The sequence below is a fragment of the Drosophila kikkawai genome, chromosome X, assembly GCF_030179895.1.
Source record: "Drosophila kikkawai strain 14028-0561.14 chromosome X, DkikHiC1v2, whole genome shotgun sequence".
In the NCBI taxonomy this organism is placed as follows: Eukaryota; Metazoa; Arthropoda; class Insecta; order Diptera; family Drosophilidae; genus Drosophila; species Drosophila kikkawai.
This window is the reverse complement of record NC_091733.1, coordinates 30049629-30070647: the sequence shown is the minus strand read 5'-3', so window position 1 is coordinate 30070647 and position 21019 is coordinate 30049629. Positions and strand designations below refer to the sequence as shown.

At 38.1% G+C, this 21019-nt stretch overlaps 3 protein-coding genes and 1 long non-coding RNA gene across 6 annotated transcripts in view; 1 reads left to right on the top strand and 3 right to left on the bottom strand.

The window, feature by feature from the left end:
• The window catches only part of LOC108074231 (chaoptin), a 160178-nt gene that overhangs the window by 78362 nt on the left and 60797 nt on the right, over positions 1-21019 (top strand). The gene's annotated exons all lie outside the window — the stretch shown is intronic.
• Positions 2566-4992, bottom strand: LOC108074213 (uncharacterized). Its single transcript, XM_017166155.3, has one exon. It carries the CDS (start codon positions 4856-4858, stop codon positions 2855-2857), a length of 2004 nt encoding a protein of 667 aa, XP_017021644.1. The 5' UTR covers positions 4859-4992; the 3' UTR covers positions 2566-2854.
• On the bottom strand, positions 12077-15776 carry LOC108074228 (uncharacterized). The gene is made up of 6 exons (XR_001770682.2): positions 15602-15776; positions 15448-15517; positions 15185-15249; positions 14544-14720; positions 13120-13261; positions 12077-12424 (listed from the first exon to the last, which is right to left on the bottom strand). It is a non-coding gene; the product is annotated as an uncharacterized lncRNA (long non-coding RNA).
• fog (folded gastrulation) overlaps positions 15931-21019 on the bottom strand; it is a 36678-nt gene continuing 31589 nt past the window's right edge. For all 3 annotated transcript variants that reach the window (XM_070287856.1, XM_070287857.1, XM_017166151.3), the window contains one exon: positions 15931-19091. In XM_070287856.1, coding sequence (XP_070143957.1) covers positions 16767-19052 — 2286 coding nt within the window. In that variant the 5' untranslated portion in view covers positions 19053-19091 and the 3' untranslated portion in view covers positions 15931-16766. The remainder of the gene's footprint in view (positions 19092-21019) is intronic.

The window sequence follows — 21019 nt, the reverse complement described above, 5'->3', positions numbered from 1 at the left end:
AAATTCTGGTCTTAATTATTTCCCCAAAAACTTGCTTAATCATTCCCCTCTTAAAATTCCCTCCAAGACTTCCCCCCTAGTTTCTTCAAGTGCATCTGATGCCTTCTGAAACACACAAAAGGATCAAAGTTTCGCCTTCTGCTGCTGCTTGCTTCTCCATTTAATATTAAATGTTTTTTCCTTCTTCTGCTTTTCGAAAAGTTTTCGCAGCGGAAGCAACCATAAAAACTTGTCGAAAGTGATAAATAAAAGTATAAATAATTATGGTAAATAATGAGCAAAAGGACACACAGGACGCAGGATACACAGACTAAGCAAGCCAATTGACAGCAAAAAGTGTTCAATTTTTAATTGCAATCTTTTAGTAATCTCTCACTTGGAAATATATAATAGATTCAGGCTCAAAATCATTGTTATATTCCTCCTCACACTTGTTTTGCCAGTTTGTTTGCTTACAGGATTAGCCTTTGAGAAGGTCCTTTTGAGAACAGCCTCGACCTTAGCCTCATAAAACTGTTTACACATCTTTTAAAGAGGTTCCGCGCATCCATCATAAAATTATAGTACGGTTACCCAGGCACTTGACGCACTTTTTCAGTGCTACACTTGAAGAAAAAGTGCCTGAATTTGGTACAGAAAAATATAGAATAATTTTGCAACAGCTTAAATTCTAGGAAGAAAGTATCCTTAGCTAAAGAAATTATTAAGATTTTTTAAAATAAATTTTTAAAATTAAAATAATGTTTTTTTCGCTGTGCAAAGAAAATTATTACAATTTTTCAAATTAGGTAAAGTTTTTCTTGCTGTGCAAGGGAAGTAATTTTAATTTTTCAAATTAAATTTTTTAAATTCAAATAAATTTTTTTCTCTCAGTGCAAAAGAAATTATTTAAATTTTTTAAATGAAATTTTAAAAATGAAATGCAGATTTTCTCCCTGTGCAAAGCAAATTATTAAAATTTTTAAATTAAATTTTTTAAATTGAAAATACAGTTTTTCTCGCGGTGCATCCTCGCATTCTCGATGGACAAATGCGGCCTCGTTAGCGGCCTGTTGGGTGAAAACCAGTTAATCGAGGGACTCGTCCGCAAGCACTTGACCGAAAGGAGGGGGAGGAGGTATAGGAGGAGGTGAAGCAGGAGGAGGTGTGGATGGAGGAGAAGGAGGAGTAGGAAGAGGAGGAGTAGTAGAACCCGGGCCAAGGACAAGGGCGCTAATTGCGTGGACATGCCAAATGTCGCACCTGTCCTTTTGGCCAGCAAACAGGAGAACGGCGGCCGGGGCGCACAGGAAACGAAGGCGGAAAAGGCGGATCAAGGACATGCGGGCGGGCGGGCGAGTAGAGAGGGGTCGCTGAAATGGCAAATAAACATTAGAGAAAATCCAACAACACATCAAAGGGCAATCACACGTGGCTCTGGCCATCGCATCCCTTTTTTTCGCACGCCATTCTCGGCCCCGTTTAATGCCTGATCCTGGCCAAAGGATGCATGTGAAAACAACAGAGGTGGAAGAGGGGGAGAAGGAGTAGGAGAACGGGGAACGGAGAACGGAGAAACAAAACAAAACGAACTGCTGCTGGCCGCAATAAAAGCGCAACACGTAATTGTTGTTGCCCCTCTAATGGGCCTGCGAATGAGCCAGGACGAAAAAGGGATATATGACCAAGGAAATGGACAATAAAAACAATCAATTCCTGCCTGAGCAGCAGCAGCGAGCATCTTTAAGGGAACTTATTGAAAAGGAAAGGATTAAGGGGAAATCTTTAAAATAAGAATTTACTTGCCCAGAAAATACAGAAAGTCTGTGAAATATATTTTAGAAAATCAGAAAGAAAGTTCACTTTGAACAGGAGTTTGAAGAAGGATTTTAGGGATGTTTATTAATATTTGTATGTATTTATTTTTTTTTTTTGACAAGGAAACCAGCAAGAATGAGCATTAAAAAAACTAAACAAGTAAAATATATATATATGTGCCTTTTGAAAATTTAGTAAACTATATTTTTTATTTCTATTTTTTATTTCTATTTTGTCTTTATATTTAATATTTAAATTATTTATTTATACTTTATATTTCTATTTTGTATTTACATTTTGTATTTATATTTTTTATTTATACTTTATTTTCCTATTTCGTATTTATATATTTTATTTAAATTTTTAATTTCAATTTTTTATTTTTTTACTTATTTAAATTTTTATTTTCTGTATTTTAATTACTGATTTTTAATTTTACCAATTTTTTATTTATATATTATTAGTATTTTATACATATTTTTTGCAAGTTTTAATTTTAATATGTTTTCATTTTCATTTAATTTATTTTAGTTTAATTTTAATTATATTTTTTAATTTTTATTTCTTCTTTTTATTTTTAATACTTTTTTCATTGCATTTTAATTTTTTTTTATTTTTCTTTTTTATATTTTTTAATTTTGTTTCAATTTTTCTCTTCTATTTATTATTTAAATTTTTTATTGAAATTTTGTATTTATATTTTCTATTTATATTTTGTTTTTACATTTTTAATTTCAATTTTTTATTTACATTTTTATTTAATTTTTATTTCTCCTTTTTATTTTTACTAATTTTTTCTTTGCATTCATTTTCAGGTCCCTGTACATATATATATATATATTTCCCAAGTTTTTCCTGCTGCATTTTTCTGGTCACCGCCAATGCCAAGGGCCTTGAGTGGTTGGCAAACAGGGACATCCTGTGGCAGTAGTCAAAGCCAGGAGCAGGAGGAGGGCCAAGGAGCATCCTGGCTGTTTGCCTTGCTCTCTCCGGGCGGTGGTAAATTTGTATTTTTTTTTTTTATTGGAGAAGCTTCCCCCTACTCCCCCCCGAAAAACTAAACCTGGAACTCATCCTGCGCCTCCTGCGGCTCTTCCTCGCCGCTCTGGCCAAAGGCCAGCAGATTCAGTGGTCGATCTAAAGGTGGAGTAGGAGGAGCCGCCGCCTCCTTGGGCTCCAGAGTGGGCAGCGGTATCAAAACCTCACCAGGCTTCCGCTGGGCCAGGCTGCCCAAACTGGGCAGGCTCAGCTTACTGGCCAGCGGCCGAAGATTGGGCAGACTCTGGCAGGTGCCGCACAGCAGCAGATTGTCCGCCGACGGGGGATGCATGAGAGTACTGTGGCTAGTATTGTTCCGGGACTGCTCCTCAATGGGGAGGACCTCCTCCCCCTCCTCCTCCTCCTCCTCTGCCGCCTCCGCCTCCACCTGGGCCTGGAGCGGGGCAAACAGCTCTCTGACGCTGGGAAGACGCGGTGATTGCGGTGATTGCAGCGATTCCTTGGCATTTACATTGTTCAGACGATGCACCGTCAGGCAAAACTCCTTGAAGCCATGAACCGTGTGGTAATTGCTCAGCCCGGGACCCACCTGACCAGTCTCCGGGACACTGCTACCAGGCCCACCCGTCTGACTTTCATCCAGCTGATCGATGGCATTCTGTAGAGCAGGATCCAACAAAGCCACCTCCCTGGCAGTGCGTAAATCATGATGCCAAAAGTGTTGATTCCTCTGCACGGCCGGAGCCACCTCCTTGATGCGCAAGACCACCACGCCCATCAGCCACACGCAGACGATGTTCAGCAAGGTCAAAGCCAGGCTTACACCCGCACAGACCATCAACTCGATGGGCAAATGATCCGAGTAGGTTTTGTGCTTCTGCAGGCTTTGGAGGAGCTCATGATCCGGCGACAAGAAGCGTGTGCCAATGGCCAAGGCCGACAGAAGACCAGCATTCACGGCAGGCGGCAGCAAGGAAGCGGATATAGCCACGCCCACCAGCGAACCAGTATTACCGCCCAAAACAGCAATGGCACCCGCTGCCCCCGAAGCCAAGGCCGTGCAGATATTGATGGCCAAGGAATGGGTGTCACATCTGGAGACAATCTCCTCGGTTAGCCCCGTGGAGATGGCAAAGAAAAAGCCAAAGCCACAGACAATGCCACCAAAGACAAAGCCAATGGCCACGGAAACAGCAATGCCCAAGAGCTCGTTCTTCAATCCCAGCCAGCACAAGTCCCGATCGCCAATCACCGAGCCAAAGATGGCGGCTATAATGGGACCCATCAGGGGGGAGATGAGCATGGAGCTGGACAGGAACAGAAAGCTATTCTCCACCAGACCCACGCAGGAGAGCAAGGCGGCGGATATGAGAAGCACCACAAAGTCAAAGGTTAAGGTGGCATCGCGTCTCACCTGGCGCACCACCTGGTTGACATTCAAACGACACCGCACCGAGTCCATGAAGCTCTGCCAGCCCTGATTGAGGCTTTGCCTGGCCTGATTCTGGCTGAGCTTATCTTGTAGCTGCTGCTGCTGCTGTTGGTCTCCAGTCTGCGATTGTTGCTGCTGCTCCGGCTGCTCCTTCTGCTCCGGCTTGTCTCGAGTTTCCAAACAATTAATGGCACTCACATGGGTGCCAGGACGCTCACCCACTCCCCAATCCTGCAATGTGCACAGCAGCCGCTCAAAACGCTCGTCCTGCTGCAAATCAAAGCGGGCTTGTAGATGCCTTCCACTGAGATCCTGTGACCAAAAGACATCATACTCCAAACACAGCTCCTCGGCAATGGCATGTAAAAGCTGCTCCAGCGAAGCATCCTCCTTGAGCTTGTTCAAGGGGAGAGATCGATCACGGGGAGGGGCAGCAATAGCACCTCCTCTCTGTGGCGTTTCCAGGCTATTTCCAGAAATGTGACTCAGTTGAAGGCAACGCTTGCATAGCTCCGAGGAGCCCTTGCCATCTAGCAAAGAGCCACCGCATAAGGAGCAGGCACGGGGATTCAAGCGTTGCTCCTCGGCTGCCGTAGGAACGGTGACCACCACGCAAACGGCAGCGTTCATAGTTGATTCAAGGATGCACACACGGTGATGTAAGGCCAGGAGGAGTACAAGTTCCCAGCTGGAAAGCAAAGTGTTTTGTGTGTGAAAAAAATTAAGGGAATTAAGGGAATGTTATGAAGGCTTTAAGAGGAGCTACTGGGTGGGGATTTTTAGCCTCAAAAACCTGCCAATATATCAGTTTTTTTATTTGTGAAAATCAAAGTTAAAGCCCAGACAAACTTCCTTGGCCAAAGAACTCGCATCAAAACAAAAGGACATGTCCGCTGCAACATCCTGAACCTGATGATGTGCGAATGCTTCGGGTTGATGCTGCTGCAGCTCCTCCTGATGGACACTGCGACAGCTGTGCGCCTTTTATCCTGTTTGCAGGCGACTGCGGATGCATCTACTCCCCTTAACCCCCTAAAACCCCAGCCTCCGCCGCCGCCGCCGCCGCAGCCGCGTTTGTTTGCATCCGCTGCAGAGGCAGAAGCAGCAACTACCCCCCACACCAGCTACCCTCCCCACCAGCTCCCTCTCCCCACCAACTCCCCCTGTTTTTGCCGCATAATCGAAACAACTACAACAGCCACACCCAAAAAAAAAGGACAATAAAGGATGGAGAGATGAAGAGATGGTGATGGTGATGGTGATGAAAATGGAGTTGGGTGTAGGTGTAGGATTGAAGCTGGGACCTGCCCGGAGTTGCAGAGGCAGCCAAAATGTCAACAATCTGCAACAGCCATGAAATATTATGAGGCTTTGTGGGCGGCGGCGGCGGCAGGCGGGGGAAAAAGAGCGAAAACTGTTGGCGTTTCGGCAGTAATAATGCACCACGCAAAAGTCGCACGAGGAAAAGCGCGTGAAAAGGGGTGAGTGAGTCACAAAAACAAAAAAAAAATACATACATATACGGTTGTGGGGAAAATGGAGAAAAAGTAGAGCGGGAAAATCCCACGAAAAACACAGACCAACACACGCTGAGGCAGGCACAATGACCCACACTTAAGTGGTCAGCTAAGTGTACTCTCTCCCAGTAAAAGGGTCAATTAGCTAAAGTAATTAATATTTGTTAAAGTTACGAGTGAATATTTTGAATAATTCATGGTCAAGGTTTGCAAATATAATTTTATTTGAATTTTTGTTTATTTAGAAAAGAAATTTATGGATAATTTAAATACTTTCTTTTATTTTATTTATTTAAATAACATTTTTTTTAATTAATAATTGCAACAATTTTACAATATATTTTTTTTTATTTTAAAAATATTTTATATATAAAATAATAATAAAATAACAATTTCTTTTTAAGAAATTAATAATTGCAACGATTTTATTATATATTTTGTTTATTTAAAAAATAATTTAAATTCTTTCTTTTCATATAATAAAATTTACATTTTTTCTTAAAAAATTAATAATTGTCAAAATTTTATTAAGTTTTATTATTTTATAAATAATTTTTTGACAGTTTAAATTATTTATTTTATTAAATTTATACAAAGAACATTTTTTTTCTTAAATAATTAATAATTGCAGCAATATCACAGTTGCCAAGCTTCTATTTTTGTTCTACTTAATATTGTTATATTTTTTTTACTATTTCAAAATACGCCTTTCTAAAATTGAAATCCTTAAATATTTTTTAAAGAAATCATTTCCGACCCCATAAACCACATATATTCTTGATCAGCATTAACATGCGAATCTTTCTAGACATGTCCGAAAGAAATCAATTTTTTGGCCATTTTTGAAAAATTTTATAAGGGGTTAGTTACATCATTAAAATTTTTGATTTTGATAAAAAATTGAATTTTCAAAATTTTTAAATGAAGTATGCAGATTTATTAACTGTAGAAAATCTTGCACAGAACAGTTTTCCGATTTAAAATTAATGCTCTTTTGGTCGAGTTATGATATTTTTAAATTTAAAAAAAATCAAGAAGTTTTTTAATATAAAAAATCAGATTTTAAAATACAAAATAATATTTTTCTAAGTCAAGGAATCATTTCCGACCCCATAAACCATATATATTCTTGATCAGCATTAACAGGCAAATCTTTCTAGACATGTCCGGAAGAAATCGATTTTTTGGCCATTTTCGCGAAAATTGATAAGGGGTTACATCATTAAAATTTTCAAAAATTGATAAAAAATGAAATTAAAATTCAGTATGCAGTTTTTTTAAGCTTGTAAAAACTAAGAGAAACCCGCTTTCCGATTTGAATTTAGTGTCTTTTTGGCGGAGTAATGCCTATTTAAGTTTTCCTATATATTAAAAAATTACCATATAAATTTATGGATATTTTTTTAAATTCAAACACATATCTTATATTTTTTTGATTTAATAAAAAGGGTATTTCGTAGGTTAGTATCTTTGTTCCCTGGCTTCACCTTAATTTTTTTCTGGTTCGTGATTGTGGCCAGCGAATTCCTCGGTGTCCATTATCCAGCAGAGTTTTTTGATGCAGTTCCTTTCGCTTGGTTTTTCGTTTTTTTTTTTTTTTTTGTTATTTTTTGGTTTGTTCTCATGAAACCAACGCGTTTTCCATCTGCCATTTTGCTGTTGTTGCTCGTATGGAAAAGCACTGCGAAAAATATTAAAGGATTTTAATTAAAATAAAAATATAAAGAATAAAACAAAATAAATAGTTTTGATTGAAATTACCGTAAAAATTTTTAACTAAAAATGCAGTCAAAATGACCATTTATTTAATTTATTTTATATATTTTATATATTTTATATATTTTATATATTTTATATATTTTATATATTTTATATATTTTATATATTTTATATATTTTATATATTTTATATATTTTATATATTTTATATATTTTATATATTTTATATATTTTATTTATTTTATTTATTTTATTTATTTTATTTATTTTATTTATTTTATTTATTTCATTTATTTTATTTATTTTGTTTTTTATTTATTATTAATTTTTTATTTTCTTTTTTTGTTGACTATTTCTTTCAGTGTTTGCGGCCGAGATCAAGCGTCAAAATTACATTGTTGGCATACGCTGCCTTTTTTTATGGCTCAAATTCCTGTTGCCTTTTTTTTTTGCCAGCAGCTCCTGTTGCTCGAAATCCTTGCCATTGTTTGTTTTCCTGCGTTTTGCCCTGCCTTTCAGGATACTTTAGCTATGAGCAGAGGTTCGACTATACATTTTTAATTATCAAACTAAATAATCTTAAATTTTTAATCTTTTTTCAGCTAAAATCAATCCTGTAAAGACAAATCCTTTACAGGAAAGGGTATTTAAATATCAGCCGAACGAAGGTTTCCACCTCTCTTGTTTTTTCTCACTCTCCCTGTGTGTGTATTTGTGTTTTTAAGGGGTTAAGAGGGACACAGGAGCAGCGTTGATTGTTGCAATTTCTCGTTAAATTGAATTCGCGCTTTCAATGCCATGCGAGCGAGAGTCCTGGGATTCGAAGTGCGAGGCACACGGAAAATGGCGGAAAATTGGTCAACGGCGGCAACGGCTGCCCTGCAAGCTGCACTGCTTATTTATGACAAGTGGCCAGTGGCACAGGAAGCGCCTGGGTAGGTGGACGAAGGCACTTCCGGCCGGACAACGAAATGAATGCAAGGACAACGCATTATGGGATTGCCTTTCGGCCCAAAAATTACACCGAAAACACTGGAGGCTCAACACGCTTGTTACCCAGAGGGGCTAACCCCCCTCCCGCCCATTGTTTACCCATTGGCAACCTTTAGTCATCCCTTTATCCCCCCACCCCTTCCCAAACAGCTTTTATCCTCAATTAAAAACGACAAAAAAATACCATTTACGGAAAGCAATGACTGCAAATGGTTTAAAATGGTCCCAGGACAAGGGCTGCGATTGCACTGGCAGAAAATACGAGTTGTCAGAGATTGTAAGTATTAAATAAAAATAAAAACAATCATTTGATTTAATAATTACGTTTATTTACAGGGAATCCGGCCTAAAATCATGGGATATTTGGCGGAAAAGAAGGCACCAGCACAGGATACGGACAGCTCAATCTGGAGTCCTGCAATGATTCATCATCGTGGCGGCAATGGTTTAATTGAGGCCCAACAACTCCTCACAGCCACAAAAATATATATATTATAATGGAAGCAACGCTATTTAAATGCAATTTCCATCTATTTGCATTAATTGAGTTGCAGGACGAGTGCGAGGCGAGTCCTTGTCGGGTAATGAGCTAAACTAAGCCCCAGGGATACGCCCGGGTATATGCTTTAGCCAACTGCCACTAAAGCCCAATCTTAGCCATTCCAATTACTTAACTGAAATGTTTGAGCAAGTGGCTGAAACCAATGGCTGAGAGTGGCAAATAAATAAGGTGCAAACACGTGTTCGAGGACGGGGTTTTCCAAGCAGGAAAAGGAGCCGGGAGGGAGCAGCAGCAGCAGCAGGTAACTGAATGCCCGACGTTATCCTTATCATTGTTATACTTAAGTTAACAGCAGCTTAAGTAAGCAAACGCACACATACCCGGGCTTACGGCAGTAATCAAGCACACGCACTCGCACTCGCAATCTCGCCCCTCAAGTCTTGGCTTTTATGGCTGGCCTGCACAGTGGGCCAAATGCTGTGAATGGGGAGTATATAACGGCCTTCGTGACATCGGACGACTATACATAACTAAACTTTTAGAAAATAATAATAAAAAATAAGATATAATTATAAATTATAAATTATAAATAAGCTTAATTATAACTATTTTTAAGCGATTTTTGTACGATTTTATTTATAATAATTTAATAAATATGGTGGCAAATATTCCAATTATACGGTATTTAATTATTTATTTATTGTATAGCTGGGTGGGCATCACTGATGTATAGTGAGATCCATATTTCTCCCAATATTGCAATATAGCTAACTGGGCATCACTGGCTGTTAGTAGGGTGCCATTTTGTCCCAATAATGAAAAATAGCTAGATTAGCATCACTGACAGTGAGAGATGCCTTTTTCTTTCAATAATGCAATATAGCCAGATAAGCATCACTGGTAGTTAGTGAGATGCCATTTTAATGCAAAATATCTGATGAGCATCACTGGCAGTTAGAGAGATGCTTTTTAGATTTTTTAGATTTTTTAAATATATTTTTTGAAAATTAACGGCCAAACTCGAATTTAAATATAACGTCCAGTTTCAGTGTGCCCAGGTGCATTTTAGCAACATTTTAGCCAAAAAATTACAATATGGTCACATCTGGTTTGAGTCTTCGCTTACTCCAAGATCAATGGTTCGAAACTTGGACTTTTTATAACAGTTTATACCAGTTTTCAGTTGCTTGCTGCTGATTTCTGTTCGCCTGTTACCCCAATTTGGGAAACGGGAAATTTGTATGGAAAATTTCGAAAATTTGAATGGGCTGTTGTAGAGATGTTGTTGTAAAAAGGTTGTTGTTGCCATCAAGCTATTGTTGTCGGCAACAAATAGGTATAAATGCATAAAATGAAATATAACAGTTTATACCAATTATTATTTTTGCCCAAAAGTTTTTATAACAGTTTATACCAGTTTTCAGTTGCTTGCTGCTGGTTTCTGTTCGCCTGTTACCCCAGTTTGGGAAGCGGCCAAATTTTAAAAATTTGGCTCACTTGCATCAGTGATGCTCATCTGCATCAGTGATGCTCATCTAGCTATATATTGCAATATTGGGAGGCAATATATTGCAATATTGGAAGGCATCAGTGATGCTCATCTGGCTATATATTGCAATATTGGAAGGCAATATATTGCAATATTGGAAGGCATCAGTGATGCTCATGTGCATCAGTGATGCTCATCTGGCTATATATTGCAATATTGGGAGGCAATATATTGCAATATTGGAAGGCATCAGTGATGCTCATGTGCATCAGTGATGCTCATCTAGCTATATATTGCAATATTGGGAGGCAATATATTGCAATATTGGAAGGCATCAGTGATGCTCATCTGGCTATATATTGCAATATTGGAAGGCAATATATTGCAATATTGGAAGGCATCAGTGATGCTCATGTGCATCAGTGATGCTCATCTGGCTATATATTGCAATATTGGGAGGCAATATATTGCAATATTGGAAGGCATCAGTGATGCTCATGTGCATCAGTGATGCTCATCTAGCTATATATTGCAATATTGGGAGGCAATATATTGCAATATTGGAAGGCATCAGTGATGCTCATGTGCATCAGTGATGCTCATCTAGCTATATATTGCAATATTGGGAGGCAATATATTGCAATATTGGAAGGCATCAGTGATGCTCATCTGGCTATATATTGCAATATTGGGAGGCAATATATTGCAATATTGGAAGGCATCAGTGATGCTCATCTGGCTATATATTGCAATATTGGGAGGCAATATATTGCAATATTGGAAGGCAATATATAGCCAGATGAGCATCACTAATGCACATGAGCATCACTGATGCAGATGAGCATCACTGAAGCAAGTGAGCCAAATTTTTAAAATTTGGCCGCTTCCCAAACTGGGGTAACAGGCGAACAGAAACCAGCAGCAAGCAACTGAAAACTGGTATAAACTGTTATAAAAACTTTTGGGCAAAAATAATAATTGGTATAAACTGTTATATTTCATTTTATGCATTTATACCTATTTGTTGCCGACAACAATAGCTTGATAGCAACAACAACCTTTTTACAACAACATCTCTACAACAGCCCATTCAAATTTTCGAAATTTTCCATACAAATTTCCCGTTTCCCAAATTGGGGTAACAGGCGAACAGAAATCAGCAGCAAGCAACTGAAAACTGGTATAAACTGTTATAAAAAGTCCAAGTTTCGAACCATTGATCTTGGAGTAAGCAAAGACTCAAACCAGATGTGAACATATTGTTAATTTTTTGGCTAAAATGTTGCTAAAATGCACCTGGGCACACTGAAACTGGACGTTAAATTTAAATTCGAGTTTGGCCGTTAACTTTCAAAAAATATATTTTAAAAATCTAAAAAAAAAATCTAAAAAAATCTAAAAAATCTAGAAAAATCTAAACAAATATCTACAAAAATTAAGGTACTTACCATCAACCAAAATACTTACCACAACAACTTTTTAGACCATAAAAAAACACTCAAAATATGTTTTATTTTATTTTTTCTTTATTTTCATTTTATTTTTATAAATATGCTTTTGACCCCACTGTTCCGCAAGGGCAACCTGCACCCATTGTTAGCGCCCCCTCAAGGAATTGCCGCTGGCAGTGTGCGGGTGTGAGTGTGCGTGTGTGGAAAAGCGGGAAAATCCTGGGGTAAAGGGAGCCCAGCTTGAGCCACGCTCATTTTGTGGCAGGCGCAAATCCCCATAATCAGAAAGCTTTTGCACTTTATTTGTGTTAGTTTCAATTATATAAACAACAGTGGAAATGGCAGGCGAAGAACCAATTACCGCTTGATTTAGCACACGCACACAAATGCAAATAAAGCGCACACACACGGCGCACACGCTCCCTCCTCCTGCATTAGCCACGCAGCCATGACAAACTTATTGAGATTCATTGAGCAGATTGTTGTGAGGCTTCAGTTCAGTGGCCAAGGGAGAGCCCAGCCTGCACTGCACAAAAACGGGGGGTTGGAGGATATGGATATGGATACTAAAATGGGCGGCTTTAAGGGGGATGGGGGGGGGGGGCTAAAAGGGTGGGCGTGGCTGGGACGGTTTGGTGAGCCCTTGTTGGCTGGTTTGTTAGGCAGACAATGGCTAATGCTTCAACTGGTAAATACAAACACAAATATGTACACTGAAAAATTATGCATGTATGGGTAAATACACTGTGGAAAATTTTAAATGTGAAATTGAATATTAAATTTTAATAAAATAAAAATAATTTAAATTTTAAAAATTCCAGGAATCTGGCGAAACAATTCAATAAAAAAAAATAATACTCTTTACTCTACTTTATTTATTAATTATTTAAATTTCTCTCAGTGCACCATTTATGTGTGCGAGTGGCTTGTTTGCTTTGCATAAAAGCTCAGGCATTGAAAACTAAAATACTGCACAACACATTGAGACTTTGTATTGCCAAGCATTAGGCGCCGTTTCATTTATATTTTATGCACACACACACACATAGATAGTATCCTCTGTGTGTGTGCACTTCTGCTTAATAGTTAAATAAACAGAAGTTTCCTTTTGCCATCGGCAGGCTTACACACACAGCCAGGATGCAGGGACGGAGAGAAAAAGAGAGACATACGCTTTTAAGCCCATTCCACACCCCACACCCCACCCCTCGCCTTACTTACCCCCAATCCCCATTCGTTTTTTTCTCAAGTGTATGGCAAGCATTTTACAGTTATTGAGATTTTAATAGTCATGGCAGGGCACTCTCCGGATGCTTTTCCGTTTAACCAATTATTACGCAGAGCCGTGGCAATAAGAGGGATCCTAAAAAGAAAAGAAAATATTATATTAATAAAATAGCGTAAAAATAAAATTATATAGAATTTAAAAACAATAAAACACAAATTATTGCAGCTGTTTTCTTTAAATTTAATATTTTTTTGTTACATTTAAGACAAAATATAACCAATAAACTATTTAAAACCATATTTACTTTGTGTTTTATTATTTTTAAGCTATATCTATATTTTTTATACCCTTGCATGGTATTATAATTTAAGTCAGAAGCTTCAAAAACAGTGAAGAAATCATTTCCGACCCCATAAACCATATATATTCTTGATCAGCATTAAAATACGAATCGTTTAAGCCATGTTTGGAGGAAATCAAATTTTGAGCCATTTTTGCAAAATTTGATAAGGGGTTACATCATTAAAATTCTCAATTTTTGACCCAAATTTTTTTTTCTAACTAAGTATGCAGATTTGTTAACCTCATAAAAACTAACACAGAACAGTTTTTCGATGTAAAATTAATGCATTTTTGGCTTAGTTATGATATATTTTAATTGTAACCTGCAAGGGTATACAAGCTTTGGCTGGACAAAGTTAGCTTTCTTTCTTGTTTTTATTAACATAAGGTTTTTCTATGCTTAAATATATTAATTTGTTTAGTTAGCTTTCTTTCTTGTTTTTATTAACATAATGTTTTTCTATGCTTAAATATATTAATTTGTTTACTTTATACTTTATTTAGGACGCCACTGTAAAGGAGAAGCTAAAGACTCAGCCTGAAAGTAGGCAGCAGTTAAAATCAGAGCCAGCACTGGCCCCCAGATGGAGCCAGGGTGCTGCTGACTTTCTACTCGAAAAAAATAAACAAAAATTCTACGAAAAATAAAGAAAATATCTAGGAAAAAATAAAGAAAAACTAGAGAAAAAATAAAGCAAAAATAAAGAAAAACTAGAGAAAAAATAAAGCAAAGAATTCCAAAAATAAAACCAGGTGATAGCTAGGCCGTCAGCTAGATGCGTTTCCAGATTCACATTCATATTCCGACTCGGATCCAGCTGCAATCAGCGACTAATGCAGCTCGTTAGGCAAACACACACAGCAGCAGCCGACACCCGGCACACACACACATGATTTTATTCGCCATGTTAAACATGCCGTCTGCATATGTTTACCAAAAACCCAGGCCAAAAAAAAAAGGCAGCTGGGAAAAAAGCGGAGAGAAAACTCGGCAGGGGGACGGACGGGTCGTCCCTGGAGAAATGCTAAAATTCTCCCTAATGGCAAAAACAGTGTGCAAACACCTACTACAAACCTGTGTGACACGTTATTTTTCGGCTACGGCTGCTCCTTCTGCTTCTTCTGCTGTTCCTCCTTCCTGTCAGCTAAAGTTGATTTTGTTTCCATCTTTCGAAAAGGAAGAAATAATTTCGAGAGGCAGCTGTCGTTTGCATTGCCAATCGAGGCTTTTTATATTTGCCTTTTCGACACACTGAAAGAAAAGAGAAAGTCGTTAGATATTTATGGGGTTTGATTAAATACATTATTTATGAACTTAAACAATAATAAATGTTGGTTTAAATAATTAAATATTTATTATAATTAATAAATCTTTTTATAAAAATAAAAACTTTAAAATTTATAATGAATATGAAATTATTAAATTATTTACAATAAATATTTATTTAAATATTTATAAAATTATCAAATTATTTATAATAAATCTTAATAGATTTTTTTTATAAATAATTTAATAATTTTATAAATATTTAAATTAATATTATATTAAAAAATATTATAAATAATTAAATATATATTATGATTTTAAAAGTTCTTCATTTTAAATATTAATAAATATTTTGTATACATAATTTAATAATTTAATATTTATTATGAATTATTACAAATAATTAAATATTTTATTATTTATTTTACATTATTTCATAATTTACTTACCAAACATCATTTCTTTTCTGTTGTTTACATTGCCAATCGACGTTTTTTTTTATATTTTCGTCACACTGAAAGAAAAGAGGAAGTTGTAAGATATTTATTAGATTTTATTAATTAGATTCTGTATAAAAAACACCTTATTTAAATAATATAAACAAGGCAACATTAATTATTAAATATTTATTAAAAATATTAATATAATAATATTTAATAATAGTATTTAACAATTAAATATTTATTATAAATTATTTAATATATTTCCTTACCTTTTTCGAAACATTGTTTCCTCTTTCTTTTTTGTAGTTTGTTTTTTAATATTTTCGCCTTTTCGCCACACTGGAAAAAAAGAAGGAAAAGTTAGTAAATGCTGGCTTAAATAATTTTTATAAAAATTATAGATAATATTATATGTATACTAACCTTTTTCCTCTTTAAAGAAGACCTGCAAACAAAGCTAACTCTTTCTTTTTGAAGATTCCCACCTCCTTAGTTCCTTTTTGGCCAAGTTGCCACTCAAAGGCCGTCTTTCATCTGTCCAAGAAATGCCAAAATGGATGGACACCTAAAAGGGCAACTGCCTGGTTCCCTTTTTGGATTTCTGCCCCCGTCCCGAGTTATGAAGTTTTGCAGTTTCAGTTTCACTTTTGGCCCACCAATTTTGGCCAAGTTCCTGAGGCGGCATTAAGCTTGAATGAGAGTTCCTCCCGGCAGCAGAGAAAAACAATCATCGTTTTTTTTTTTTAGTGCATTTGTTTTTCATTTGGAACTTTGGTTGTTTTTGGGGTTGTAACTGATGTTGTTGAATTTTCCAAAATATAGACAACGCACTCGGCTTTTTCGTATTTAAACTATGTACATGCATTACGATCGGTAGGTAGGTAGGTAGACATAAATATATATTACGCTTAAAGATAATTGCTTCGATTTGAATGGCTTTTACAATGGTAAAGTAAGTAGTAATTGTATATACACACACAGAGAGACAGAGGGGCTTCACATTCTAATATTATTTAAAAAAAAAATATATATATGTAAAGGGAGAGTACATTCCAATTTTAAACATCAATTTAAGCCTAGTTTAAGCCTAATTTCTACACGTAAATAATCACAATTAAATATTGCTACGGTTCGCAGCGCAACGCCAGCAGCAGGCACATAAAACTATTGTTTTTTTTTAATAATAAGATTATGTTATATATAAAAAAAAATACAAAAAAAATATGCTATATTTTGCTTTAAAATTAAATCAACAACTTAAAAAAACAAAGCAGCACTTTTAAATAACACAAAAAAAAATATGAAAATAAAGAAAGAGAAGCCACAAAGTTGTTGCTGGAAATGAATTTAAATTTTCTATTTACAATTTCACATAAAAAAAAATGGAATAAAAAAAATAAAGGGAAAAATAAATATAATTAAGGGAATTATTCTTTTTGAAATCAAAAGGTGCAACTGTGAACAAACTTCAACCTGCAATTGAAACGACACACTACACTGGACTACACACACACAACATTTGCCACCAAGGCTCTCTAGGTTAGAGCTGGGGAGTTGCTGCTGCTGCTGCTGCTGCTGCTGCTACATACTAGTGGCTTTGGGTTTCCCTGCCTCCAAAGGAGCTAAAAAACCTAAGCAACAGCGATCTATCCTCGCCATTTCGATCCATTTGCCGCTCCAGGCTCCATCCTATATTTGGCAGCCACCAAAAAGGTGTGTAGTTGTCGCTTGGGGAGGTTGCAGCTGCTGCTGGGGAGGTTGCAGCTGCTGCTGGGGATGTTGCTGCTGCTGCTGCTGGGGATGCTGTTGCTGCTGCTGCTTCTGGCTCTTTGCTAGCTTTTTCTACTCTAATTATTTTACTATTCCTACGATTATTAATACTTAAATGTGATGCGGATGCGGATGCTGATGCTTCTGGTGTTGATTCAGCTTCTCCTGCTGCTTCGCTTTCAGTGGAAGTTGTTGCTGCTGCAGTGCTGCTCTCATTAGCCAGGCTAGAAGTTGCTGCTGCTGCTGCTGCCTCGCTTGTACTGCTTAATTGCGGCATCACCTTTGACCAATTTGTGACGCTGCTGGATGAGGCTAAAGCTGTATCTAAAACCGCCTCTGACTCTGCTGTTGTTGATGATGATGATGAGTGGGTTTCCTCGGTGGTGGTTAAAGGTAACTCCGAGGTGGCTGGCTGCTGTTTTAGCTGCTTTCTTTTGCTACTTTTTACCAAGGCATTGATGAGCCTTAATTCTTTGGCCACCACATCCTCCTCCCCTTGATCCCCTTGGTGTTTCTCCTGGCCACCTATAGTATTTGTCATTAAATTTTCATTGTCATTGTCTGGGTTCTGCCTGATCGTTGGCTGGGTGGCTGCTGTGCTGCTGGTGGCTTCCCCTGGACTTGTCTGATAATGAAACCGGTCATCAGCTGCCGCTGCCGCTGCTGCTGCTGCTGCTGCTGTTGTCACCTGAACAGGTTCCACTTTCGATTTTATCAAGACCAGGCGATGATTTTCATGTTCATCTATCTTTGCCTCCTCCGTTGGCTCAGGCAGTGTCTCAGTGACCGCCTCCGCATCGCTGGTAACCGTTGTCTCGTTTGGAACTGGAACTGGAACTGTGACTGTGGTGGACCACTCCTCTTCATCATCATCATCATCATTATCATCATCAGCTGGCACAATATCTGTGGTGGTTTCCTCCATCTCTAGTTGCTCTTCCTCGCTGAAATCCTGTTCCTCCTCCTTGGTTTTCACATCCAAAACAGCGCTTAAAGGCGGCGCCACACGACGATGACTAAAGACTGGAGGGATTAACTCAATGCTGGCATCCGGGCTGGCCGGCAGAAAGGCGTCGACCTTGAGCAGCTGAGCCAGATCCGCCTCCGCATTGGGATTGGTATTGCTTGGGGGATTCTTGGTTATATTGAAATTCTTTTGGGTAGTGGTGACATCTGCATCCAAGAGGGAACTGGTGACCAGTTGCATGGATGATGAACCTTCCTGCGGCGGCTGCTGCTGACCCGCGGGCACAACAATGGCCTCCACCTGGCCAATTTCCAGGGTAGTGTTGCTGCTGCTGCTGCTGCTGCTGGGCTCCTCCATGAGTGTTGTGGTTGTGGACAGGGCATTGCTGGGAGCTGCCAGCAAATCCCCGCCAGCTATGCGATTGGCAGGTGGTGTTGCTGTTGCCTCTGTGGAAGTGGATGTGGTGGTGGTGGCAGAGGTTGTGGTCGAGTTCGCACTGCTGGCCAGCATGTCCTGGTCCAGGTCCAGCTCCACCTCCACCTCGGGCTCACCGGTGCCCGTGGGGAACTTTTCAAATATATTAAACTTTAAGGGTGCATTTTCGCTGGGCAGAGCCTGGTCTTCGGTGCCACCACCCCCCAAGCCGCCTATGTGTAGGGGAAAGGGCTGATGCTGATCCAGCTGATGTTGCTGCTTCTGCTGTTGCTGTTGCTGCTGCTGTGGCTGTGGCTGTGGCTGTGGCTGTATCTCTGACAAATCATACTGAGACTCACCGCTAGAGTCCCCTTCACTGTCACTGTCATAATCATAGTCCAAAATGGGTTTGACACCCACTCCGCCGGCCAGGATGAGCTCTTGCTTGAGCACATCCGTGTTGTCGATTTGACTGATCAGGATGCAGGTGTCCTTGAAGAGTTTATGGTTGGGTGGACAGTTGCGATAGGGCAGGGTGAATATCGATTTGGCCGTAACCTTCTTCTCCTTCTCGAGGGTCCGCTGGACCGGGTCCAAGTTAATCCAATCCTCCCAGGCCATGCGCTGGGCATTGCCCTCAATTGGCCGGGATGTGATGGGCAGGCCGGCGACGAAGGCCACCGCCACCGTTAGGCCCAAGATCACCGCCAGCCGGGGTGCCATCTTTGGAACGTTCGCTAGTTCTGCTCGCTGATGGTGGCCCTAAAGAAGAAAAAGAAGAGGTTAAACAATAAGTATGTGTAAATAAAATATAAAATAATAGTAAGTGTAAAAAGGGGAACAAGAACAAGAAAATACATCATCGGAGAGGGAGGAGGAGGAGGAGGAGGAGGTGGAGGAGTCGGAGTAGGAAGACACTGCCACCCAATGCGCTTTGTCAGCAGCTGTTCTTTCTGTCCGTTCGGATCACCCGTTGCCCTCCATCTCCAGCTCCTCCTCCTTCAGTTCCAAAAGGGAGCCACACAACAGCAACAAATACCGGTTCTCTCTTGCTTACAAAGCGGTGAGTTACAGTGGGGCATATCGAAGAAATATATGCTCAAAATCAAACACTAAGCTAGACAACCATTAAACAAATAAAATGCTTGTTATATATATTTTTTTTTTTATTTTATAATAAATTTAAATTTAAATTTCTTTCAAATAAAAAAAGAAATCCAACTTTGGCAATATTATTGTTGAATTTTAACCAACTTTTGAGCCTGCCACAACCACTGTATGGCATGGAGGAGGATTTGGATTCAAAGTTGAAGACGACAACAAAGATTGTAAGCTTCGGGCATCGCCTTAATGGTTATATCAACGGTTTCCCTTGCACACCAACAATAACAACAACAACAACAATAACAACAACAATAGCAACAATAACAATAACAACAATAACAATAATAACGGAGGGCCCGCGACTATACATTGTATATCAACACTATCTCATCGCATCACATCAGTCATCATCGGTGTTGTCATAATCAACAACAGCTATGTATATATTAATAACAATAGGAATAACAACAACAATAACAACAACAACAACAATAGCACCAAAATTAAAAGCAGTTTTAAATGCAGCTTGGATGCTGTTATGACTGCAACAATTTCTGTTAATTCTGTTACTGCTGCAATTCTATTTTTTTTTTTTTTTTGCTGTAATTGCTACAAAATTGGCTTTTATTGTTATAATTTGTAGAACAGTTGGTGTTATATTTGCGAAAATTTGCTGTTATACCTGTTATACTTAGAAAAGTTAAAGTTATGAATGTAATAGTAGCTCTTAACAGTGGCTGCTATTATTTAGAAGTGACTGTTGTTGCTGGTAAGCCAACAAGTTACTGTTATAATAACCTTGGAAGATATTATAATTTCAGTCAAAAGCTAAAAACTCAACGAAGGAGTCATTTCCGACCCCATAAACCATATATATTCTTGATCAGCATTAAAATACGAATCGTTTAAGCCATGTTTGGAGGAAATCAAATTTTGAGCCATTTTTGAGAAATTTGATAAGGGGTTACATCATTAAAATTCTCAAAAATTGATAAAAAATGAAATTTAAAATTTAGTATGCTGTTGTTTTAAGCTTGTAAAAACTAAGAAAAACCCGCTTTCTAATTTGAATTTAGTGCCTTTTTGGCGGAGTTATGAATATTATGATTATGATTATTTATTTGCAACAATTTTTAATATTTTTAAAATTTTTATTATTGCTGTTTTTTGCTGTTATATCCCTCAATAGTTGCTATTTCAGTTGCAACTCTTGCCTGTTGCTTCACCAAAAAGTTGTTCTAATTATTGCAACTGCTGCTGTTATTACTGTTATTTGCTGATATTGTTGCAACAGTTGCTCTTATTGCCACAACAGTGGCTGTTATTGTTGCTGCTGCTGCACACACACACTCTCTTGTGAGGAAAAACTGAGGGAAAATCGGTGGCACGCACAAATGTTTATTTATACAAGACAAGTACCGCGACACGCATGTACATATATATATATCTAGAAATATATATATGTATACACATAATATATATATATAGGTTATCTGCGGGTTCTTGGAATTTATGAGTTCAAGTGTGTGGCACTGCGACCGCGACTTTTCTAACTGTTGCACTCGAGTTTTATGGCTGTTATTGCC

Bases quoted from the DNA above. Each gene is read 5' to 3' on its own strand.
- LOC108074213 (XM_017166155.3), bottom strand. From the start codon at position 4,858: ATGAACGCTGCCGTTTGCGTGGTGGTCACCGTTCCTACGGCAGCCGAG.